Below are 26,771 nucleotides of genomic sequence, written 5' to 3' on the forward strand. Positions count from 1 at the left end.
GTGCGAGCAGTTGATGACATTAGGTATGTGACTGTTAACAAGAAAACAGGTCGAAAATGAAGCGGGTTAACTCGAAATTTCGTTATTCATTTTGTTAAAAACAACGACGTTCAAACTTATTTCTTAAAAGATGCGCCGCAGATATTGCGCTGTCGGTTCATTGTCAGAATCTACATCTGAGCGGGTGTGAGATTTCCGTCCAGCTCCTGCTTGTAGGTGTTGCTGCAAACCCCCGACGTTATGTAATTTCATTGATTAATTGAGACAGCTCTGTCACTGCATTACATCGAGGTTTCTTCAGAAGGCATTAATAATTCTCAGTTAGGGGAAGAATTAAGTTATGTGCATATGGAATGGAATGTGAGGTAGATGAGGAGCAGTGAGCAGTTAGGAAGACTATGCAATGTTAGCTTTAATTTCAGTATGCAAGAACAACATTTCTGTTCCTTCCTAACAATGACGATTTGGTCAAGTCACTCCAACAATATAGATAAGTCCCCTGGGCCTGATGGCACTTATCCTAGGATTCTCTGGGAAGCTAGGGAGGAGATTGCAGAGCCTTGAGTTTTATGTCCTCATTGTCTACAGGAATAGTGCCAGAAGACTGGAGGATAGCAAATGTGATTCTCTTGTTCAAGAAGGGGAGTAGGGATAACCCTAGCAACTATTGGCCGGTGAGTCTCACTTCTGTTGTGGGCAAAGTCTTAAAGAGAATTGTAAGGGATAGGATTTCTGAACATCTGGACAGGAATAATGTGATCAAGGATAGCCAGCTTGGTTTTGTGAAGGGCAGGTCGTGCCTCACAAACCTAATTGAATTCTTTGAGAAGGTGACTAAGGAGGTGGACGAGGGTAAAGCAGTAGATGTGGTGTAAATGGATTTTAGTAAGGCGTTTGATAAGGTTCCCCATAGTAGGCTACTGCAAAAAATACGGAGGTATGACATTGAGGGTGCGTTAGAGGTTTGGATTTGGAATTGGCTGGCTGGAAGAAGACAGAGGGTAGTAGTTGATGGTAAATGTTCATCTTGGAGTGCAGTTCCTAGCAGTGTTCCACAAGGATCTGTTTTGGGACCATTGCTGTTTGTCATTTTTATAAATGACCTGGAGGAGAGGCTAGAAGGTTGGGTGAGCAAGTTTGCAGATGATACAAAAGTTGGTGGAGTTGTTGACAGTAAGGAAGGATGTGGCAGGTTACAGCGGGATATAGATAGGCTGCAGAAAGTTGGCAAACGGAGTTCAATATAGGTTAGTGTGAAGTGATTCACTTTGGTAAGAGTAACATGAAGATGGAGTACTGTGCTAATCGTCACATACTTGGTAGTATGGATGAGCAGAGGGATCTTGGTGTCCATGTACACAGATCTCTGAAAGTTGCCACCCCAGGTAAATAGTGCTGTGAAGAAGGCATATGGCGTACTGGCTTTTATTGGTAGAGGAATTGAGTTCCGGAGTCGTGAGGTCATGTTGCAGTTGTATAAGACTCTGGTGCAGCTGCATCTGGAGTATTGTGTGCAGTTTTGGTCGCCATACTATAGGAAGGATGTGGAGGCACTGTAACGGGTACAGAGGAGGTTTACCAGGATGTTGCCTGGTATGGTAGGAAGATCATATGAGGAAAGGCTGAGGCACTTGGGGATGTTTTCATTGGAGAAAAGAAGGTTTAGGGATGACTTGATAGAGGTGTACAAGATGATTAGGAGTTTAGATAGGATTGACAATGAGAACCTTTTTCCACGTATGGAGTCAGCTATTATGAGGGGGCATAGCTTTAAATTGAGGGAGGTAGGTATAGGACAGATGTTAGGGGTAGATTCTTTACTCAGCGAGTGTGAGTTCATGGAATGCCCTGCCAGTAGCAGTGGTGAACTCTCCCTCTTTACGGGTATTTAAACGGGCATTGGATAGGCATATGGAGGATAGTGGGCTAGTGTAGGTTAGGTGGGCTTGGATCGGCGCAACATCGAAGGCCAAAAGACCTGAACTGCGCTGTATTTTTCTATGTTGTATGTATCTGCCCCTCTGAAATGGTCCTCACAAGACATTCATTCCAAGAGGTAATTAAATATGAGCCACAACTGCCAGCCTTGGCACTGACTTCCAAACCTCATGAACAAATATTTTTTTAAAAAGGTGCAGACACACAGACTCCAGGAGAGGGGAGCTAGTGTCTCTCTCATGCCTCTTTCCATACCTCCTGATAGTCTGAATACATCTCAGTTTTGAGCACCTGCTCTGCTCCACTAGACCTGTAATGAAAAGTGGGAGATGGACCAGTGTGTCCAGAGCCTGCAGCAACTAACAAGTGGGGCTAGTTTCGTTGGAGATTATGGTCGGCATGGACTGGTTGGACTGTATGACTCTATAACGTAACATCGCTGATTTTTCAGTCTATGATGTCACCACACTTTTTCTTTCTAATCGCAATAGTATAGGAGACTCCAGGATCTGAACATCTACCAATACCTAGTGTTTTGAGCAGCTCTGATTTTCTTCATTTGTCCAGTGCAGCCCCTGACTTCAGCAGGCTGAGTTGCAATCTCTGGGATATCCTAACAAAATCGCTCCCGAACCTATGGACCCCCACTCCCTTGCCTTTAGTTATGTCTTTTAGATGCTGGTTTAAATCCACCACTTACATATCGACCGCCTCAGCCTGTCCACCCCTTCTCATCCACTCCAACCTCTCACTCTCACAGCCCTCCACTCCCTCCACTCCAACCCCAACATCACCATCAAACCAGTGGGCAAGGGCGGGTGGGGGACTGCAGTGGCTGCATGGCACACTGACCTCTACCTCGCTGAAGCTTGATGCCAACTTGCTGACACCTCTTCCTAATGGACCCTTCACCACGACCCCACCTTCCACACCAAGCCATCATCTACAACCTCATCACCTCAGGGGATCTCCCATCCACAGCCTCCAACCTCATAGTGCTCCAACCCTGCAGTGCCCGGTTCTATCTCTTAGCCAAAATCTACGAACCTGATTATCCCAGTCGACCAATTGTCTCTGCCTAGCCCTGCCCCACCGAACATATCTCCTCATATCTCAATTCCGTCCTGTCCACTTGGTCCATGAACTCTCCACATATGTCCAGGACACCACCCTCACCTTCCACCTTCTCAATGACTTTTGATTTCTTGGCCCCAAACACCTCATATTCACTATAGACATCCAGTCCACATACACCTCCATCCTCTATGACGAAAGCATAAAAAAGCCCTGTTTCTCCCTCTGCCTCCAACCCAAACAGCCTCCCCCCACCAACGCTCTCATTCGATTAGTGGATCTGGTTCTCACCTTCAACAATTTCTCATTTGAATCCTCCCACATCCTATGGACATGAGGTGTAGCCGTGGGTACCCACATGGGCTCCAGCCATGCCTGCCTCTTTGCAGGCTATGTGGAACAGTCCATCTTCTGCAGTTACAATGCCACCATTCCCCACCTTTTCCTCTGCAACATTGATGACTGTATTGTGCTCCCACGAGGTGACTGAACAGTTCATCAACTTCACCAACACCTCTCACCCTGACCTCAAATTCATATGGACCATCTCTGAGACCTCAGTCCCCTTCCTGGACCTCTCCATCTCCATTTCCGGTGACCGACTCAACACTGACATCTATTTCAAACCCACCCACTCCCACAGCTAGTTTATCTACACCTCCCACACACCCTCCTATAAAAACACCATCTCTTACTCCCAATTCTTTTGCATTTGCTGCATTTGCTCCCAGGAGGAGCAATTCCACTCCAAGACTTCCCAGATGTCGTCCTATTTCAGTGACTGCAATTACCCCTCCTACATGGTCAACAATGCCATCAAATCTCCTTCACTTTCCATGCCTCCACTCTCAAACCCCAAACCCCCAACCACAGGAATAAAAACCCCCAGTCCTCGCATTCACCCACAAATCTCCAGATACAGTGCTTTATCCTCAGCCATTTTTGCCATCTACAGTCAAAGCCCAACACTAAAAATATATTTCCCTCCCAGTCCTATCTGCGTTCTCAACCGACCCACCCTCTACAGCCGACACCTTCCCCGCTACGGCACGAAGTGCAAAACCTGCACCAACTGCTCTCCCATAACCTCTGCCAAGGCCTGAAGCATCATTTCAAATCTGATAGAGATATTCCTGCAAATCACTTTATTTACTGCATCATTGCTCTCAATGTGGTGTCCTCTACATCAGGGAGACAGAAAACCAACTCACAGAGCAGATCAGGGAATATCTCTGGTCACTTGCACCAAACAACTGCACAGTCCTGTGGCCAACCATTTCAACTCTCCCTCACACTCCCCCAAGGACATGCAAATCCTGGGCCTCCTCCAATGCCAAATCAAAACCACTGACCAACTGGAGGAAGAATGCCTCATCATCTGCCTTGGGAACCTACAGCCTACATGAACGTTGACGTCACCAGCTTCTAAATCTCCCCACCACCCAGCTCATCCTAGATCCAACCTCCAACTTGGTACTTCCCTCTTGATCTTACCTACCTGTTCATCTTCCTTTCCTCCCATCCATTCCACCGTCCCCACAAACCTATCACAATTACCTCCTACTTGCATTCACCAATCACCATTCCACTTACCGTCCTCCAAGCCCCAATCCCACCCCTTTATCTCTCAGCCCCCTTCCCTCTCTACATTCCTAATGAAGGGCTTATGCCCAAAATGTTGACTCTCCTGCCTGACCGGCTGTGTTTTTTTCCAGCACCACACTTTTCAACTCCAATTCTTGGAACAAGTCTTAGGTCTTCTAAACTAAGTATGCCTTAGATAAATCTATGTCAAGCATCTTTTTAGTTATCTTTCAAATCACCTTGAGACATTTTGTTGCAATAAGATAACAAACAAATTCATGTTGTTGTCACCTGGTGTCAGTTTCCCTTTGAAAAATCTTCTAGATTCATAGATTCATGTAGTCATACAGCTTGGATTCAGACCGTTGGGTCTAACTAGCTCCACAAATTAAACTAGTTCCACCTGCCTGCACTTGACCGATATCCCTCCAAATGTTTCTTATTCATGTACTTAACCAATGTCTTTTAAATGCTGTCACTCTATCTTTATACATCACTTTCTCTGGCAGATTGTTTCACAAACAAACCACTCTCTGTGTAATAAAATTGCCCCTTGTGTCCTTTTAAATCTTTCTTGTCTCACCTGAAAAATATGCCTCCTAGTATTGAACTCACCCATCCTAGAGAAAAGACTCTTGCCATTCACTTTATCTATGCCCCTCATGATTTTATAAACTCCAATGAGGTCAGCCCTCAATCCCCTACACTCCAGCCTTACCAGTCTATTTTTATATCTCAAACCATCCATTTCCAGTCACATCCTGGCAAATCTTTCCTGAACCCTCTCCAGTTGAATAATATCCTTCCTATAACAGGGCAAAAAGAACTGCACACAATACTCCAGAAGATACCACACCAACACTCTGTAAATTTTCAACATGACATTCCAGCAGAGATAAAATGATAGAGGAGGGTTATCGTCAGCTATTACAGCATGCATAGAGATTTGAGATAACAGCACAAGAATATCGTAGTTATATATACATATAGTGCTTTCACATTCAAAGTAATACATAGCATCCTAGTTTGGTTGGGGAGGTGTAAACATGCTAATTAATTTTAATAAAAATCAAAAGATCTGCCAAAGGTGTAAATCAAACAACAGAAACTAAAACAGCAATTACTGGAAAAGCTCAGCACATCTGGCAGCACCTGTGCAGAGAAATCAGAGTTAATGTTTCAATTTGAGTGATCCTTCCTCAGGACACAAATTTTCTAAATAATTTGAAATTGGATCTATTCACCAAAGGTTTGAAAACCTACTAGGTTCAGGAGGAAAGGAAAAAAGACATTGGGTAAATGTGCTAAGAACTAACTATTCCTGGAGGATAGATATGATTTGGATTGGTTATGCTAACACATATTTAACTAAGTATAACTATAGTAAACAAGCATATCTTCTATGAACCTCTTATTGCAAGATTCAAAGCATTTGGCTGACCATATTCCACAAAGCACCCAAAAGTCATATTATACAAACTTCCCTGAAAATGTGTTGTGTCCACATTTAACCTTAGATATTCCTGAATGGATTATCTTAGATTCAGCTCTCCTGCCAGCTGGGCAATTTTCTTACTGGTTAGGAATATTTGAACTGAGATACATTTTAATAATTGCATCAATTAATGGGGAGTTTGCTGGAGTCAGTTGCAGAGCTAAATGAGAGGCTATGTGGCAATTGGCTGAAGGGGCCAAATAGCTAATGAGAAAGGACTAAGAAAGATGGGGAAAGAAAAGCAAACTATCCACTTGTTGGAGCATACCCCCACCTCCCCCAAACAACCCCCATCCCCGCCCCCCACAACCGACCAGGGACAAAGACTCAGGAGGCAGGCAGAATTCAGGCAAGTGACAGAGTTTTATTCAAGCAGAAACATGTTAATGAGGGAGAGTGCTAAAGAATCTTCCAAAAATCTGGCCTCGATGTGAGAACACAATTATTCCCCTAATCTTTGGTTCAGGTTGGAGGAGAGATCAATGATGCATTCAAATCTTTACAGTGAAATATAGTATTTTTATACATTGTGTTACAATGATCACATTCAGCATGGTCACAATGTCTTTCTCTTTATTCCATATGCCCAATCCCGTCAAACAGCTAATCAATGATGGGCATTCCTATGATAGCTTCAGGTTGCCATGATCTCATGGCATTTAACAGACATTGTATTCTTCAGGCCTTGGAATCTTTCTGTGCATCCTATTAATTAACATTCCAAAGTTACTGGTTAAACTCCTCTAGTATGTCCCAGACTTGCTTATCTCTAAGGACTGCTGTAATTCTGTTATTCATAGTATTTTCCACTGCTCCATCTATCTATATAAATGACAGTTGGTTTTAACAAACTGCTATAGTATTCATAATATTAATTTCTGTTATACGTTAGTTCCAAAGTGTAAAGTTATATACCTACTTCTACTGTTAGCACTTTGTGATTAATAACTTTCAGCCAATCTATTTCATTCAGGGTGTATTAGGCATCTTTTGAAAGATAAGAGAAAACATTTCTTGAGACGAATTAACATTTACATCTTTGTTTAAATGTTTTCCCCTAATGCTTCTGTTATACTTTGGTTGTACATGTATCTATGCTTATGTTGAAATCTATCTCTACGATTATCTGAAGCATCTTTAACTCGAACCTATTTCTTAAAATTGTGAATAAGTGCAAATAAACAAACAATTATTTTTAAAAAAACTATATCTGTTGTTTTCACAGCTGATTAATAAGTTAAGTTGGTTGGTTCGTGGACTGTTCTAACTGGTGTTGTTCACGTACTGGGACAATATGCCTTTATGAACGAGACTGGAATCTATCATTTTGTGTCTTAAAGCTTGAACAGACTGTCTCATTCTATCGAACCCTTGTCGGCCATTTTGTGTCTTTCAAACATGAGCCGCCCTTACACCACCGAAAATAAAACAGGTTTTACAAGACAATTCAATAACAGAAGGTATAATTACGCAACATGATGGTTTAGAAGTGATGCACCTTACTGATCTAACTGTGAAAGGTACAGTGGGGATTGCACGTCCCTTTACAAAACTGCAGTACCCATTGCAAATGTGACACAGCACCTGGATGGGCAGAATCCAAGACCAGGAGGGTCAGGTTACTGGAGACTGTGGAATAAATGACTGCTCGATTCTACAAATGTTTGGACTCAATATTGAGTTGAACAATTTTAGGGCCTGAGGCATCTTCTGCCATGTCCTAGCCTAATCCCCACATACCAAGTCTTGTTATCACATGGTCTGCTATGATACAAAACCCATTGTTAGCCACTAGTTGACCCCGTTAGTAGCTATTCATTCTCCCAGACCGATCGTTACCCATTCCTTTGTTTTCCCAACTGTTCTAGTCTCTCTTCGGGCTCTGCTCCTGCCTGCCGTTCACTTTTTACCCCCTTCCACATCTGTTCCCCCCCCCCCCCCTCAAACACCCCAAATCTCCATCTTCTGCATGTCACCAAGTTTTTCCTGCTCGCTATCAATTCTCAGGAAGGGGCGACTGGACCTGAAATGACCTGTCCGCAGATGCCGTGAGATCCGCTGAGCTTTTCCAGCAACATCTGTTTTCCACTGGGGCTGGACCGTTGTCCTGAAGTATTTCAGCTGGTGCATAACTCTGTGCGCAAGAAATATGTCGCTAGTCTAACGTGACATGATTTTTTAAAAAGTTATCATCAAATTAAATCCGTGTGCATCTGGAGTATTGTGTGCAGTTTTGGTCGCCAAACTATAGGAAGGATGTGGAGGCACTGTAACGGGTACAGAGGAGGTTTACCATGATGTTGCCTGGTATGGTAGGAAGATCATATGAGGAAAGGCTGAGGCACTTGGGGATGTTTTCATTGGAGAAAAGAAGGTTTAGGGATGACTTGATAGAGGTGTACAAGATGATTAGGAGTTTAGATAGGATTGACAATGAGAACCTTTTTCCACGTATGGAGTCAGCTGTTATGAGGGGGCATAGCTTTAAATTGAGGGAGGTAGGTATAGGACAGATGTTAGGGGTAGATTCTTTACTCAGCGAGTGTGAGTTCATGGAATGCCCTGCCAGTAGCAGTGGTGAACTCTCCCTCTTTACGGGTATTTAAACGGGCATTGGATAGGCATATGGAGGATAGTGGGCTAGTGTAGGTTAGGTGGGCTTGGATCAGCACAACATCGAAGGCCAAAAGACCTATACTGCGCTGTATTTTTCTATGTTGTATGTATCTGCCCCTCTGAAATGGTCCTCACAAGACATTCATTCCAAGAGGTAATTAAATATGAGCCACAACTGCCAGCCTTGGCACTGACTTCCAAACCTCATGAACAAATATTTTTTTAAAAAGGTGCAGACACACAGACTCCAGGAGAGGGGAGCTAGTGTCTCTCTCATGCCTCTTTCCATACCTCCTGATAGTCTGAATACATCTCAGTTTTGAGCACCTGCTCTGCTCCACTAGACCTGTAATGAAAAGTGGGAGATGGACCAGTGTGTCCAGAGCCTGCAGCAACTAACAAGTGGGGCTAGTTTCGTTGGAGATTATGGTCGGCATGGACTGGTTGGACTGTATGACTCTATAACGTAACATCGCTGATTTTTCAGTCTATGATGTCACCACACTTTTTCTTTCTAATCGCAATAGTATAGGAGACTCCAGGATCTGAACATCTACCAATACCTAGTGTTTTGAGCAGCTCTGATTTTCTTCATTTGTCCAGTGCAGCCCCTGACTTCAGCAGGCTGAGTTGCAATCTCTGGGATATCCTAACAAAATCGCTCCCGAACCTATGGACCCCCACTCCCTTGCCTTTAGTTATGTCTTTTGGATACTGGTTTAAATTTACCGCTTACCGCCTCAGCCTGTCCACCCCTTCTCATCCACTCCAACTTGTCACTCTCACAGCCCTCCACTCCCTCCACTCCAACCCCAACCTCACCACCAAACCAGTGGGCAAGGTCGGGTGGGGGACCGCAGTGGCTGCATGGCACACTGACCTCTACTTCGCTGAAGCTTGATGCCAACTTGCTGACACCTCTTCCTAATGGACCCTTCACCACGACCCCACCTTCCACACCAAGCCATCATCTACAACCTCATCACCTCAGGGGATCTCCCATCCACAGCCTCCAACCTCATAGTGCTCCAACCCTGCAGTGCCCGGTTCTATCTCTTAGCCAAAATCTACGAACCTGATTATCCCAGTCGATCAATTGTCTCTGCCTAGCCCTGCCCCACCGAACATATCTCCTCATATCTCAATTCCATCCTATCCCCTTGGTCCATAAAGTCTCCACATATGTCCAGGACACCAAACTCACCTTCCACCTTCTCAATGACTTTTGATTTCTTGGCCCCAAACACCTCATATTCACTACAGACATCCAGTCCATGTACACCTCCATCCTCTATGACGAAAGCATAAAAAAGCCCTGTTTCTCCCTCTGCCTCCAACCCAAACCGCCTCCCCCCACCAACGCTCTCATTCGATTAGTGGATCTGGTTCTCACCTTCAACAATTTCTCATTTGAATCCTCCCACAACCTATGGACAAGAGGTGTAGCCGTGGGTACCCACATGGGCTCCAGCCATGCCTGCCTCTTTGCAGGCTATGTGGAACAGTCCATCTTCTGCAGTTACAATGCCACCATTCCCCACCTTTTCCTCTGCAACATTGATGACTGTATTGTGCTCCCACGAGGTGACTGAACAGTTCATCAACTTCACCAACACCTCTCACCCTGACCTCAAATTCATATGGACCATCTCTGAGACCTCAGTCCCCTTCCTGGACCTCTCCATCTCCATTTCCGGTGACCGACTCAACACTGACATCTATTTCAAACCCACCCACTCCCACAGCTAGTTTATCTACACCTCCCACACACCCTCCTATAAAAACACCATCTCTTACTCCCAATTCTTTTGCATTTGCTGCATTTGCTCCCAGGAGGAGCAATTCCACTCCAAGACTTCCCAGATGTCGTCCTATTTCAGTGACTGCAATTACCCCTCCTACATGGTCAACAATGCCATCAAATCTCCTTCACTTTCCATGCCTCCACTCTCAAACCCCAAACCCCCAACCACAGGAATAAAAACCCCCAGTCCTCACATTCACCCACAAATCTCCAGATACAGTGCTTTATCCTCAGCCATTTTTGCCATCTACAGTCAAAGCCCAACACTAAAAATATATTTCCCTCCCAGTCCCATCTGCGTTCTCAACCGACCCACCCTCTACAGCCGACACCTTCCCCGCTACGGCACGAAGTGCAAAACCTGCACCAACTGCTCTCCCATAACCTCTGCCAAGGCCTGAAGCATCATTTCAAATCTGATAGAGATATTCCTGCAAATCACTTTATTTACTGCATCATTGCTCTCAATGTGGTGTCCTCTACATCAGGGAGACAGAAAACCAACTAACAGAGTAGATCAGGGAATATCTCCGGTCACTTGCACCAAGCAACTGCACGTTCCTGTGGCCAACCATTTCAACTCTCCCTCACACTCCCCCAAGGACATGCAAATCCTGGGCCTTCTCCACTGCCAAATCAAAACCATCAACCAACTGGAGGAAGAATGCCTCATCATCTGCCTTGGGAACCTACAGCCTACATGAACGTTGACTTCCCCGGCTTCCAAATCTCCCCACCACCCAGCTCATCCTAGATCCACCCTCCAACTTGGTACTTCCCTCTTGATCTTACCTATCTGTTCATCTTCCTTTCCTCCTATCCATTCCACCGTCCCCACAAACCTATCACAATTACCTCCTACTTGCATTCACCAATCACCATTCCACCTACCGTCCTCCAAGCCCCAATCCCACCCCTTTATCTCTCAGCCCCTTTCTCTCTCTACATTCCTAATGAAGGGCTTATGCCCAAAATGTTGACTCTCCTGCCTGACCTGCTGTGTTTTTTTCCAGCGCCACACTTTTCAACTCCAATTCTTGGAACAAGTCTTAGGTCTTCTAAACTAAGTATGCCTTAGATAAATCTATGTCAAGCATCTTTTAGTTATCTTTCAAATCACCTTGAGACATTTTGTTGCATTAAGATAATAAACAAATTCATGTTGCGGTCACCTGGTGTCAGTTTCCCTTTGAAAAATCTTCTGGATTCATAGATTCTTGTAGTCATACAGCTTGGATTCAGACCGTTGGGTCTAACTAGCTCCACAAATTAAACTAGTTCCACCTGCCTGCACTTGACCGATATCCCTCCAAATGTTTCTTATTCATGTACTTAACCAATGTCTTTTAAATGCTGTCACTCTATCTTTATACATCACTTTCTCTGGCAGTTTGTTTCACAAACAAACCACTCTCTGTGTAATAAAATTGCCCCTCGTGTCCTTTTAAATCTTTCTTGTCTCACCTGAAAAATATGCCTCCTAGTATTGAACTCACCCATCCTAGAGAAAAGACTCTTGCCATTCACTTTATCTATGCCCCTCATGATTTTATAAACCCCAATGATGTCAGCCCTCAATCTCCTAACTCCAGCCTTACCAGTCTATTTTTATATCTCAAACCATCCATTTCCAGTCACATCCTGGCAAATCTTTCTTGAACCCTCTCCAGTTGAATAATATCCTTCCTATAACAGGGCAAAAAGAACTGCACACAATACTCCAGAAGATACCACACCAACATTCTGTTAATTTTCAACATGACATACCAGCAGAGAAAAAATGATAGAGGAGGGTTATCGTCAGCTATTACAGCATGGATAGAGATTGTAGATAACAGCACAAGAATATCGTAGTTATATATACATATAGTGCTTTCACATTCAAAGTAATACATAGCATCCTAGTTTGGTTGGGAAGGTGTAAACATGCTAATTAATTTTAATAAAAATCAAAAGATCTGCCAAAGGTGTAAATTCTTTTCGTCAGTATTCACTCAGGAACGGGACTCTGTTGCTGGTGTGAATATTGAGTCACAAGTGATTAGAATGGATGGCCTTGAAGTATGTAGGGAGGAGGTTTTGGGAATACTGGAAAGGATGAAAATAGATAAGTCTCCTGGGCCGGATGGCATTTACCCTAGGATCCTCTGGGAAGCTAGGGAGGAGATAGCAGAGCCATTGGCTGTGATTTTTATGTCGTCCTTGTCAACGGGAATAGTACCAGAAGACTGGAGGATAGCGAATGTGGTCCCCTTGTTCAAGAAGGGGAGTAGGGCCAGCCCGAGTAACTATAGGCCAGTGAGTCTCACTTCTGTTGTGGGCAAAGTCTTAGAGAGAATTGTAAGGGATAAGATTTATGAACATCTGGATAGGAATAATGTGATCAAGGATAGTCAGCATGGTTTTGTGAAGGGCAGGTCGTGCCTCACAAACCTTATTGAGTTCTTTGAGAAGGTGACTAAGGAGGTGGATGAGGGTAAAGCAGTAGATGTGGTGTATATGGATTTTAGCAAGGCGTTCGATAAGGTACCCCATGGTAGGCTAATGCAAAAACTACGGAGGTATGGCATTAAGGGTGCATTAGAGGTTTGGATTAGGAATTGGCTGGCTGGAAGGAGACAGAGGGTAGTAGTTGATGGACTAGGTTCATCTTGGAGTGCAGTTACTAGCGGTGTACCACAGGGATCTGTTTTGGGACCGTTGCTGTTTGTCATCTTTATAAATGATCTAGAGGAGGGGCTTGAAAGCTGGGTGAGCAAGTTTGCGGATGACACAAAGGTCGGTGGAGTTGTGGACAGTGAAGAAGGATGTGGCAGGTTACAGCGGGATATAGATAGGTTGCAGAGCTGGGCAGAAAGGTGGCAGATGGAATTCAATGTAGCTAAGTGTGAAGTCATTCACTTTGGTAGTAGTAACAAGAAGATGGATTACTGGGCTAATGGTAGGCTACTTGGTAGTGTGGATGAGCAGAGGGATCTTGGTGTCCATGTACACAGATCTCTGAAAGTTGCCACCCAGGTAAATAGTGCTGTGAGGAAGGCATATGGTGTACTGGGCTTTATTGGTAGAGGAATTGAGTTCCGGAGTCCTGAGGTCATGATGCAGTTGTATAAGACTCTGGTGCGGCCTCATCTGGAGTATTGTGTGCAGTTTTGGTCGCCATACTATAGGAAGGATGTGGAGGCATTGGAACGAGTGCAGAGGAGGTTTACCAGGATGTTGCCTGGCATGGTAGGAAGATCGTATGAGGAAAGGCTGAGGCACTTGGGGATGTTTTCATTGGAGAAAGGAAGGTTTAGGGGTGACTTGATAGAGGTGTACAAGATGATTAGGGGTTAGATAGGATTGACAATGAGAACCTTTTTCCACGTATGGAGTCAGCTATTACGAGGGGGCATAGCTTTAAATTGAGGGAGGTAGGTATAGAACAGATGTTAGGGGTAGATTCTTTACTCAGCGAGTCATGAGTTCATAGAATGCCCTGCCAGCAGCAATGGTGAACTCTCCCTCTTTATGGGTATTTAAACGGGCATTGGATAGGCATATGGAGGATAGTGGGCTAGTGTAGGTTAGGTGGGCTTGGGTCGGCGCAACATCGAGGGCCAAAGGGTCTGTACTGCGCTGTATTTTTCTATGTTGTATGTTCTAATACTGATTGGTTGTCACCAGGTTTTAGTCCAAGGTTAAATACAGTCATAAAAGCATAAAAGCTTTGACAAAGGGTCAGACTCGAAACATCAGCTCTTTTGTCTCCTTACAGATGCTGTCAGACCTGCTGAGATTTTCCAGCATTTTCTCTTTTGGTTAAATACAGTCAGTTGCATCTGAGAGGCGGGTAGGATTCTGCACCATAAGACCTTAGGGACGGATTTAGGCTAATCGGTTCATCAACCTTGCCCACCATTTGATCATGGCAGATATTTTCCTCAACCTTATTCTCTCGTCTACTCCCCAGAACCTTTGATTCACTTACTAGTCAAAAACCTATCCATCTTTATCCACTCAACATTAATAGTAGAAATATTAGGGATAGCAGATTTGGGGCCATACTGCAGCATATGGTTAGTGGGCCTTGGAGGTAGATGCACCAGGAATGAGAACGAATTTGGGATTGAGATGTGACCTCGTAGAGATTCATAAAACCATGAAGAATATTCTTAGGATTAATGGTAGGTATTTTTCCCTAGAACAGAGGATTTTAAGACAAGGGGAAGGTGTATATTTTTAAGGTAAGAGGAGGGAGATTGAAAAAAAGACGTGGGGGACAACATTTTTACACAGAATCTGGTTCGTGTGTGGAATTAACTTTCTGCGCAAGTGATGGATGTGGGCGCAGTTACAATGTTTAAAAGACACTTTGATAAGCACGTGAATACAAACGGTTTGCAGGAGCAGGCAGGTGGGGCTAATTTAGTTTGGTTTAGACTGCAGAGTCTGTCTCAATGCTGTATGACTACATAATTTAGAAGTTAATTGCAGAAGATTTTTTTCTTTATCACTGAAACTAGCAATCATAACTTATGGTCTCACTCAGCTAATCTGAAATCAATAAATGGCAATCACACAAAGCTCAGCGCTGAGCAATAGAGTAAAGAAAACCGAATAGAAGTATCCCAGACAGGAAATGCATCATGTAAAAGCTTTTTCAGACCACACAGGTTTTGTTAAACGTGAACTTGTACCCATCACCTAGAGCATGTAAAAGGAATGAACAGCAATAAACAGTGAAAGGAGACTGTGCTTTATGGAATTGTTAGTGAAGAATAGGAAACTCGGAGCAAGGAATGGGGAAGAAAGGGAATATACAATGAATTATGTTAAAGTGCCCAAGTCAGTGGATATGACAACTGGTTTAGCTAGATTACATCTCAAAAGTTTATGGAAACACATTACCAGATAGAAAGGTCTATGAAAGGATTATTTATAAATCAGCATGAGGAAGGACCTTTTGGATCAGGAAACTAAATACTTAAGTTTCTAGCAACGAATTGATATGACAACTGAAGAAGACCCAGGGCAAATAACTTAGTAATACAGAGCATCAACGACACTTAGCAGACTAAGTCTTTATTAAAAGTGTAGTGAAATGCTGTATAAGATATAAACCGGACTGGATGACATATGCAGTCATCAGATCGATTTGTTTAAACTTGGAGAATAGATTTTAAAAAATGACAGTTTTCTTTAAAAGGAACCGCACAAAAGCCTATAATATGACACAACAAACATTCTATCTCCTGACGATGGTATCATGCTGAGGGTATCACACTAGGAGGAAAGAATGGGACTCATAGGATAATCGACTGGGTGAAGGTTACTGAAGAGTTTAAATCTGGTACACCAATAATACGAAGGAGGAGAAAGTGAGGGCTGTAGATCAGAATCAAGAATGTGGTGCTGGAAAAGCACAGTAGGTCAGGCAGCATCCGAGGAGCAGGAAAACCTTCATCAGGAATGGTGGTGAAGGGATTATGCCTGAAACGTCGATTCTCCTGCTCCTCAGATGCTGCCAGACCTGCTGTGCTTTTCCAGCAACACACTCTCGAAATCAATAATATGAAACATGCCATGCAATGTAATCCAAACTATTTGGAGGTACACTGTAAACAAGAACAGACTAAACCTTTAGCTCTGCAGGTCGATTCTAAAAGCACAATATTTTTCTTTGGCTTATGCATTCATAACTGACCAGTAACCAACAAGTTAAGATTCTGTAATGGACCAAACTGGCTTCAGAGAAAATTCTGTGTTGTCACCACACACTGTGATGTCTGATGAATAAGATGCTCCAAACTGGAAATCCAAATCTGGGTAATTTCAACTGCTCAGAATGTGAATACTTGATAAGATATGGTACTGGCACATTAGTTTCATTTAGCTGCACTTGAAATGAAATTAACATGGGATCATGAGCCAGTTCCATCTATTCCACTATTTAAATGTTATCTCTACCAGTAATGTGTCAGTGACATACGGGATCTGTACTAGTACTGGGTTTGTGACAGAGTGGGGGGCCTGTACCCAGTACTGGGTCTGTGACAGTGTAGGGTCTGTGACAGCGTGGGGTCCGTACCAGTACTAGATCTCTGAGAGTGTGAGGTCGGTACTAGAACTGGGTCTGTAACAGTGAGGGGTCTATACCAGTGCGGGGTTTCTGACAGTATGGGGTCATTACCAGTACTGGGTCTCTGACAGTGTGGGGTCTGTACCAGTACTGGGTCTGTGACAGTGTGGGGTCTGTACCAGTACTGGATCTGTGACAGGGTAGGGTCTGTAGCAGTACTGGATCAGTGATAGTGCGGGGTTTGTACCAGTACTGGGTCTGTGAGAGTGTGGGGTCTGCATGGTACTGGGTCTGTGACAGTGTGGGGTCTGTACCAGTAGTGCATCTGTGACAGTGCGGTGTCTGTAGCAGTACTGGGTCTCTGACAGTGTGGGATCTGTACCGCACTGTGTCTCTACCAGTGTGGAGTCTGTACCAGTACTGGGTCTGTGTCAGTGTGGTGTCTGCACCAATGCTGCGTCTGTGACAGTACGGTGTCTGTAGCAGTACTGGGTCTCTGACAGTGTGGGATCTGTACCGCACTGTGTCTGTGACAGTGCAGAGTCTGTACCAGTGCTGGGTCAGTGTCGGTGTGAGGTCTGTATCTGTACTGGGTCTGCAACAGTGTGGAGTCTGTACCAGTACTGGGTCTGCGACAGTGCTGGGTCTGTACCAGAACTGGGTCTGTGACAGAGTGGGGTCTGCACCAGTGCTGGGTCTCTGACAGTGCGGGATCGGTAGCAGGACTGCATCTGTGAGAGTATAGAGACTGTACCAGTACTGGGTCTGTGTCGGTGTGGGGACTGTATCTGTACTGGGCATGTGACAGTGTAGAGTCTGTACCAGTACTGGGTCTCTGACAGTGTGGAGTGTGTACCAGTCCTGGGTCTGTGACAGTGAGGGGTCTGTACCAGTACTGGGTCTGTGACAGTGTGGAGTGTGTACCAGTCCTGGGTCTGTGACAGTGAGGGGTCTGTACCAGTACTAGGTCTGTGACACTGCGGAATCTGTACGAGTACTGCATCTGTGACAGTATGGTGTCTGCACCATTACTGAGTCTGTGACAGTGTAGGGTCTATGACAGTGCGTGGTGGTACCAGTACTAGATCTCCGACAGTGTGGGGTCGGTACGAGAACTGGATCTGTGATAGTGAAGGGTCTGTACCAGTGCGAGGTTTCAGACAGTGCGGGGTCATTACCAGTGCTGGATCTGTGATAGTGCGGGGTTTGTACCAGTACTGGGTCTGTGACAGTGTGGAGTCTGTACCAGTACTGGGTCTGTGACAGTGCAGAGTCTGTACCAGTACTGGGCCTGTAACAGTGTGGAGTCTGTACCAGTACTGGGCCTGTGACAGTGTGGAGTCTGTACCAATACTGTGTCTGCTACAGTGTGGTGTCTGCACCAGTGCTACGTCTGTGACAGTACGGTGTCTGTACCAGTACTGGGTCTCTGACAGTGCGGGATCTGTTCCGCACTGCGTCTATGACAGTGTGGGGTCTGTACCAGTACTGGGTCAGTGTCGGTGTGCGGTCTGTATCTGTACTGGGTCTGTGACAGTGAGGGGTCTGTACCATCACTGGGTATGTGAGAGTGTGGAGCCTGTACCAGTACTGGGTCTGCGACAGTGCTGGGTCTGTACCAGTACTGGGTCTCTGACAGTGCAGGATCGGTAGCAGTTCTGCGCCTGTGAGAGTATAGAGACTGTACCAGTACTGGGTCTGTGTCGGTGTGGGGTCTGTATCTATACTGGTATGTGACAGTGTGGAGTCTGTACAATTACTGGGTTTCTGACAGTGTGGAGTCTGTACCAGTCCTGGGTCTGTGATAGTGAGGGGTCTGTACCAGTACTGGGTCTGTGACACTGCGGGGTCTGTACCAGTACTGGGTCTGTGACAGTTAGGGGTCTGTACCAGTACTGCGTCTTTTGGTGTGGGGTCTGTATCTGCACTTGGTCTGTGACAGTGTGGTGTCTGCACCAGTACTGAGTCTGTGACAGTGCAGGGTCTGTACCAGTACTGGGTCTGTGACACTGTGGGGTCTGTACCAATGCTGGGTCTGTGACAGTGCGGGGTCTGTGACAGTACTGGATCAGTGACAGTATCAGGTCTGTACCAGTATTGGGTATGTGATTGTGCGGATCTGTACTAGTACTGGATCTGTGACATTGTGGATTCTGTACCAGTAGTGCGTCTGCGACAGTGTGGAGTCTGTACCAGTACCGGATCTGTGGCAGTGAGGGGTCTGTACCAGTACTGGGTCTGTGTCGATGTGGGGTCTGTAACTGTACTGGGTATGTGACAACATGGGGTCTATACCAGTACTGTGTCTCTGCCAGAGAGGGGTCGGTACCAGTACTGGGTCTGTGACAATGTAGAGTCTGTAACAGTAGAAGGTCTGCGACAGTGCTGGGTCTGTACCAGTACTGGTTCTGTGACAGTGCAGAGTCTGTACCAGTGCTGGGCTTGTGACAGTGTGGAGTCTGTACCAGTGCTGGCTCTGTGACAGTGTGGAGGCTGTACCAGTACTGTGCCTGTGTAGAGCCTATACCACTACTGGATCAGTGACAGTGTGGAGTCTGCACCAGTACTGAGCCTGTGTCAGTGACGTGTCTGTACCAGTACTGGGTCTGTGACAGTGTGGAGTCTGCACCAGTACCGGATCTGTGGCAGTGAGGGGTCTGTACCAGTACTGGGTTTGTGACAGTGCGGGGTCTGTACCGGTATTTGGTCTATGACAGTGCGGGGTCTGTACCATTACTGGGTCTGCAGCAGTGCAGAGATTGTACCAGTACGGTGTCTGTGACATTGTGGAGTCTGTAGCAGTAGTGGGTCTGCGACAATGTGGAGGGTCTGTACCAGTACTGGGTATGTGACAGTGTTGACTCTGTACCAGTACTGGGTCTGTGACAGTGTGGTGTCTGCACCAGTGCTGCGTCTGTGACAGTACGGTGTCTCTACCAGTACTGGGTCTCTGACAGTGCGGGATCCATTCCGCACTGCGTCTATGACAGTGCGGGATCTGTACCAGTACTGGGTCAGTGTCGGTGTGCGGTCTGTATCTGTACTGGGTCTGTGACAGTGAGGGGTCTGTACCAGCACTGGGTATGTGAGAGTGTGGAGTCTGTACCAGTACTGGGTCTCTGACAGTGCGGGATCGGTAGCAGGTCTGCGCCTGTGAGAGTATAGAGACTGTACCAGTACTGGGTCTGTGTCGGTGTGGGGTCTGTATCTATACTGGTATGTGTCAGTGTGGAGTCTGTACAATTACTGGGTTTCTGACAGTGTGGAGTCTGTACCAGTCCTGGGTCTGTGACAGTGCGGGTTCTGTACCAGTACTGGGTCTGTGACAGTTAGGGGTCTGTGCCAGTACTGAGTCTGTTGGTGTGGGGTCTGTATCTGCACTTGGTCTGTGACAGTGTGGTGTCTGCACCAGTACTGGTTCTGCGACAGTGCAGGATCTGTACTCTTACTGGGTCTGTGACAGTGTGGAGTCTGTACCAGAGCTGGCTCTGTGACAGTGTGGAGGCTGTACCAGTACTGTGTCTGTGTCAATGAGGGTCTGTAGCAGTACTGGGTCTGTGACTGTGTGGAGTCTGCACCAGTACTGGGTCTGTGACAGTGCGGGGTCTGTACTCTTACTGGGTCTGTGACAGTGCGGGGTCTGTACTCTTACTGGGTCTGTGACAGTGTGGAGTCTGTACCAGAGCTGGCTCTGTGACTGTGTGGAGCCTGTACCAGTACTTGGTATGCGATAGTGTGGAGTCTGTAACAGTAGTAGGTCTGCGACAGTATTGGGTCTGTACTAGTACTGGTTCTGTGTCGGTGTGGGGTCTGTAACTGTACCGGGTATGTGACAATATGGATTCTGTACCAGTACTGGGCCTGTGACTGTGTGGAGTCTGTACCAGTACTGTGCCTGTGACAGTGCAGGGTCTGTACCAGTACTGGGTCAGTGTCGGTGTGGGGCTGTATCTGTACTGGATATGTGACAGTGCGGAGTCTGTACCAGTATTGGGTCTCTGACAGTGTGGAGTCTGTACCAGTACTGGGTCTGTGACACTGCGGGATCTGTACCAGTACTGGGTCTGTGACAGTTAGGGGTCTGAACCAGTACTGCGTCTGTGACAGTACGGTGTCTGTGCCCGTACTGGATGTGTGAGAGTGAGGGGTCTGTACCAGAATTGGGTCTGTGACACTGCAGGGTCTGTACCAGTACTGGGTCTGTGATAGTGCAGGGTCTGTACCAGTACTAGATGTGTGACAGTGCGGAGCCTGTACCAGTACTGGGTGTGTGACAGTGTGGTGTATGTACCAGTACAGGTCTCTGACGGTGTGGGGTCTGTACTAGCACTGGGTCTGTGACAGTGTGGGGTTTGTACCAGTACTGGATCAGTGACAGTGCAGGGTCTGTATCAGTACTGGACCAGTGACAGTTCGGGATCAGTACCAGTATTGGGTCTGTGACAGTGCAGGTTTGGACGAGTACTGGATCTGTGACAGTGAAGAGTCTGTAGCAGAACTGGATCTGTGACAGTACGGTATCTGTACCAGTACTGGGTCTCTGACAGTGAGGTGTCTGTACCAGTACTGGCGTGTGACAGTGAGGTGTCTGTACTAGTATTGTTTTTGTGACAGTGCAGGGTTTGTACCAGTACTGTGTCTGAGTCCGTGCAGAGTCTGTACCAGTACTGTGTCTGTAACATGGTGGAGTCTGTCCCAATACTGGGTCTCTGACAGTGTGGAGTCTGTACTCGTACTGGGTCTGTGACAGTGAGGGGTCTGTACCAGTACTGGGTGTGTGACAGTGAGGTGTTTGTACGAGTATTGGTTTTGTGACAGTGTGGTGTCTGTACCAGTAGTGGGTCTGCAACAGTGTTGGGCCTGTACCGGTACTGCATCTGTGACAGTATGGGGTCATTACAAGTACTGGGTCTGTGACAGTGTGGAGCCTGTACCAGTATTTGATCTATGACAGTGCGGGGACTCGACCAGTACTGGGTCTGACGCACTGCCGAGTCTGTACCAGTACTTGGTCTGTGACATTATGGAGTCTGTACCAGTACTGGGTCTGCGACAGTGTGGAGTCTGTACCAGTACTGGGTCTGCAGCAGTGCAGGACCTGTACCAGCACTGGGTCTGTGATAGTGAGGGATCCGTTCCTACTGGGTCTGAGTCAGTGCTGTCGGTACCAGTACTGTGTCTGTGACACTGGGGAGTCTGTGCCAGTAGTAGGTTCGCGACAGTGTGGAGTAAGTACCAGTACAGTGTCTGCGACAGTGCCGGGTCTGTGCCAGTACTGGGTCTTTGACAGTGTGGGGTCTACACTAGTATTGGGTCTGTGACAGTGTGGGGTCTGTACCAGTAGTGCATCTGGGACAGTGCGGGGTCTGGACCAGTACTGGGTCTGTGACATTCTGGAGTCTGTACCAGTAGTGGGTCTGCAACAATGTGGTGTCTGTACCAGTACAGGGTCTGTGCCAGTATTGGGTCTGTGACAGTGTGGAGTCCGTACCAGTACTGTGTCTGCGACAGTGCAGGGTCTGTACCAGTACTGGATCAGTGACAGTTAGGAGTCTGTACCAGTACTGGATCTGTGACAGTGAAGGGTCTGTAGCGGAACTGGATCTGTGATGGTAGAGTGGGTGAGTACCATGCCTCTAGGAATTCCCTGGCTGTTTTCTGTTTGGCTTGTCCTATAATAGTAGTGTTGTCCCAGTTGACCTCATGTTGATTGTCATCCACGTGTGTGACTACTAAGGATAGCTGGTTGTGTCGTTTCGTGGCTAGTTGGTGTTCATGGGTACGGATCGTTAGCTGTCTTCCTGTTTGTCATACCCAGCATGAGCAAAAACAACGTAGAGTACAAAATCTCATGCAAGGACTGCACAAAACACTACACAGGACAAACAGGAAGACAGCTAACAATTCGTATCCATGAACACCAACTAGCCACGAAACGACACAACCAGCTATCCTTAGTAGCCACACACGCAAATGACACGCAACATGAGTTCGACTGGAACAACACTACTATTATAGGACAAGCTAAACAGAGAACAGCCAGGGAATTCCTAGAGGCATGGCACTCACCCACAGATTCTATCAACAAACACATCGACCTGGACCCAATATAACCGGCCACTGCAACGGACAGCAACTGACAACCGAAAGCGACAGATTCAAACCACGATAAATGCCGGAGGAAACATCACAGAAGCGCTTCACCGGAGGCTCCCAAGCACTGAGTATGTCACCTAGACAGGGGACGAAACGTCTGCAACACAAATTCCCAGCTCGGCGATCAGAATCTCAACACTCTACTGGATATGTGACACTGCAGCATCTGTATCAGTACTGGGTCTGAGACAGTGCTGGGTCTGTATCAGTACTCGATCTGTGACAGTGCGGGGTCTGTATCAGTACTGGGTCTGAGACAGTGCGGGGTCTGTATCAGTACTGCGTCTGAGACAGTGCTGGGTCTGTATCAGTACTGGATCTGTGACAGTGCGGGGTCTGTGCCAGTACTGGGTCTGGTAGCCAGACAGATAATGTATGTCAACCAGACATGGAAAAAAAAACATATTATTAACGTATTATTGACATTGGAACTCTTGCTCAGTAATTTGAACAAGTTGCCGAAAAGTAGCGAGAACGAAGGTAATATGCAGAAAATACACCGCAGTTTACCCGATATGTACGAACAAGTATTAGGTTTAACAGGCAATGCAATGTTTTCAAACGTTCATAATTTTTAATTGTATCATCGCTGTTCCACTTAGAAATTGTCTTTGGATGTCGATGCGAGGAATATTTTTACGCTTTATTGAACAGATACAATTTCGCAACATGAAAGAACAATGACCGGTTGGCCGATTCGCTTCTTTTCTGCTGAAGAGAGCAATGGTGTTGTTTACATCCCAGACTGGCTGCATAAATAACAGTGAATGTGGGACTAGTGTACGCGTTATGTAAGAGAGGGAGAGAAACTGTGTGCGTGTGTCTATCGCTATGCATGTGTGTATGAGAAGAGAGTAATGTGCGAAAGAGTAACAGAGATAGGTATATGAGTTAGAGCGTGGTGTGAGTATGAAATAGTTTAGAGATAGGGGCAGTAACTCGAAGTGAGATTTGCGATGCACAGTGCACCTGAACTACTAAAAAACCGAAAATAAAATCTGTGGATGCTCATAATTAGAGATATCACTGTACGAGACGCAGGCAGTGAAAGATTAAGGTGCGTGTGGGTGAATGGTGGTTAGGCGAGGGAGAGAGGGAGAGCTGCTTGTTGGGCACAGCTCTAATTAAGGGATGTTTACTGGATAAGTGAGTGTGAGATCCCCATGCAATGAACAACGACTGAGAAATGATTGCGATAGCAACACGGTCTGAATGATGATACTGTAAACGGGTGCTGCATGTGTAAGAGACAGCAAGGAGAAATTGAAGTGTCAGGTGACAGTGGTGATGTGGTGGTGGCGGTTGGATTGGGGGGACAAGTCGCACGACACCGACTTACAGTCCAACAGGTTTATGTGAAATCTTAAGCTCCCTGGTCAGGACTTCACCTGGTGTCCTGTGACACAGTGAGTGCGAGGTGGGTGTTAGCACTGAACGACACGTCAGCATTCAGTGATAGGGTTCATTCTTTTCTTACAGTATGTACTGAATTGATAAGAAAGTAAAGGGTCAGCCAATGTCTCGCGCATCCATCCGTGCAGATACCGAATGTCACTAATGAAGGATGATATATTTTGTTTCCTGCATTAAAAAAAGTCCTTTAATCTAGTTACAATGATGCAAGCAACAAATGATCCCCTTACCTTTAAATGATCCACAGTAAGGCGGTCCCCAACACCACCATTCCGATCCCCAAAATCAAACGGAAGATGTTAATGGTGTGGAATCGGCCAACTGAAGGATAGAGATTCAATGAGGAAATATAGAGAAACAATTAGAGACGGAAAGGAGACGCAGGATGTTAGTGTGTATGTCTTTAAAGGGAGTGAGAACAACCGAGAGGGAACTGAGTACAACCAGTGTGTTAGACACAGGACTGTGCGCTTATGAGTTTACTTCAATACAACTGAGGGGCAGAATTAAAATGCTCAGAACCTTTCTCCATGAGTTCCGCGGAGTTTTCACTGAATATTGTGTGTATCAAGGAACCCCAAGAATAATCTACCCTCGGTCTTTTATTGGATCTGATCACTGACACTGCTAAACGGGAGCTAAAGCTAATTCTCATCCTCGCGTTAATTTCTAATGCAGTGCTCGATGGTAACAATACGCAATCAACGGAAAAGAGAAAGCTGGCATTTACATAGCGCCGTTCAGGCCCCTTTAAAGCCAAGGAACGACTCAAAGTGTGCTCGCCGCTGTAATAAATGTGACCATTTTGCATACGGTTTCCCAAAAGGCAATGTGAGAGTGAGCAGATCATTTGATTCTGTCGTGTGGATTGGTAGGATAAATATTCGCTTAGGACTGAGTTATTATCTTTAGGGATGAAACCGCGTGTCAGATAGGGGAACTGGGTATTATCTGCTAACAGCTGAAAACCTGTTGCTGGAAAAGCGCAGCAGGTCAAGCAGCATCCAAGGAGCAGGAGAATCGACGTTTCGGGCAGGAGCCCTTCTTCAGGATCTGCTAACCCCGAACCTGGCGCGGATTGAATGCAGTTTGTGGTCATTTTGAGCTGACGGTTAAGCAATACTTTAAAATATTGGCGTCAAGTTTGATTTCGGCTGGAGGCCCAAGTATGCGGGAATGGACCGGACCCTTGTAATTTTAATATTGAAGATTAGTGTAGACAGAAATCCCGCCGTGGGTTCCAGGATATAACAAAGATCGTGATTAAAGCAATCCTGAAAACCCATCGCCCTTACCATGGTTTGGAACCGTGTAGCTGATATTTGCCGGGACGCTGAGTGCGATGTGAGAAATCTGACAGGTGTAGACTGACCCCCTCTCCGGAAGACTGAGCTCGCTGGAAACGGGAGATAAGGAGGACAAGAAAGTGGGAGGTGAATATAGAGAGAAAAGTAACTTTGATTTTTCCAATAAGACCAAGAGTGAATTGGAGAGAGAGAGAAAGAGAGAGAGAAAGACAGACTGAGAGCGAGAGCAAGAAAGTGTTTATCATCAGTTTTGTGGATGAAACCTCGCGTCAGACGAGGAAACTGGCCACAGACATGCTGGTTCCCGGACACAGTGCAGATGCAGTGCAGGCCGGTTTCTGTTTGTGGTAAATTTTGAACTGACGGCTTCGTAACACTTCAAATCTGTTTTTAACGTTGGCTGAAGTGCCAAGCATCCGGGAACGGAATGGACTCTTGTATTTTTAATATTGATGACAGATATTAGGTTCCTCTGTATATCAAAAAGGGAAAACCGGTGACCCTTACCGTGGTTCGGAATTTTGTCGCTGATGTTTGCCGGGACGCTGAGTGTGATGTGAGAAATCTGGCAGGTGTAGACTGACCCCTTCTCCGGAAGACTGAGCTCGCTGGAAACGTGAAATAAACCCTCTTCGTTCAGCATTTTCCTGATGTTGACGCCAGACGTGATTTCGGAGAGATTTTTATACCACACGAGTTCAAACTGCCCCGGGAAGAAGCCAGCTGTTGTGCAGAGGAGAGCGAGGAAGGGCGAGTACTGGCGGGTTATCTTCAGCGGGGTTGGCGGCACTGGAACACAATAACAATCAATAAATCAACATCGGAAGTTGTGTGTGAATTGGACAGTGGACTGAACAGCCTGTTAAAAGGCACAGGCATTTCTTGAATTTTGGAGGGAATTTTTTTTAATCAACCTATTAATGCGAACAACTAAAGTTTCAGTTCTGAAAGTTAGGATCGATGGACATTTGTTAAACCTCCCCTTCCTTTGCATTCGGATAAAACGTGGAGATAAATAGAGTGGACAAAACCATGTCAGAATGGGCAGCCACTGAATATGTTGGACGAGATAAATACTCTACACACACAGTTCAGAGTCTGCATTGGATTAACAGTGGTCAAATCAGACAAAGTCAGAGTCCATACTAAAAAAAAGCGGTTCGATCAGACACCCTCAGTCTGTTGTCCATTGAACAATCACTGGTTCAACCGGACACAGGCAATCCAGAATCTATTAAATACTTACTTTTTCCACGAGACATTCTCAATCCATAGTTTGTATTGAATTATAATTGGTCCCATCAAAGTCTCAAACCCAAG

General features: G+C 45.9%; 1 protein-coding gene across 1 annotated transcript; it reads right to left on the reverse strand.

The window, feature by feature from the left end:
- LOC132823811 (rano class II histocompatibility antigen, A beta chain-like) lies at nt 1–26,771 on the reverse strand. Its single transcript, XM_060837856.1, has 4 exons — nt 26,698–26,771; nt 25,959–26,240; nt 24,375–24,465; nt 1–31 (listed from the first exon to the last, which is right to left on the reverse strand). Exons 1-3 carry the CDS (start codon nt 26,711–26,713, stop codon nt 24,377–24,379), a joined length of 387 nt encoding a protein of 128 aa, XP_060693839.1. The 5' UTR covers nt 26,714–26,771; the 3' UTR covers nt 1–31; nt 24,375–24,376.

The sequence above is a fragment of the Hemiscyllium ocellatum genome, chromosome 17 (genome assembly GCF_020745735.1).
Source record: "Hemiscyllium ocellatum isolate sHemOce1 chromosome 17, sHemOce1.pat.X.cur, whole genome shotgun sequence".
NCBI lineage: Eukaryota > Metazoa > Chordata > Chondrichthyes > Orectolobiformes > Hemiscylliidae > Hemiscyllium > Hemiscyllium ocellatum.

What these genes read in the sequence shown, in the direction of transcription:
- LOC132823811 (XM_060837856.1), bottom strand. An exon ending in CGACAAAATTCCGAACCACG is followed by an intron (nt 24,466 to 25,958) that starts GTAAGGGTCACC and finishes TCTATCCTTCAG; the next exon opens with TTGGCCGATTCCACACCATT.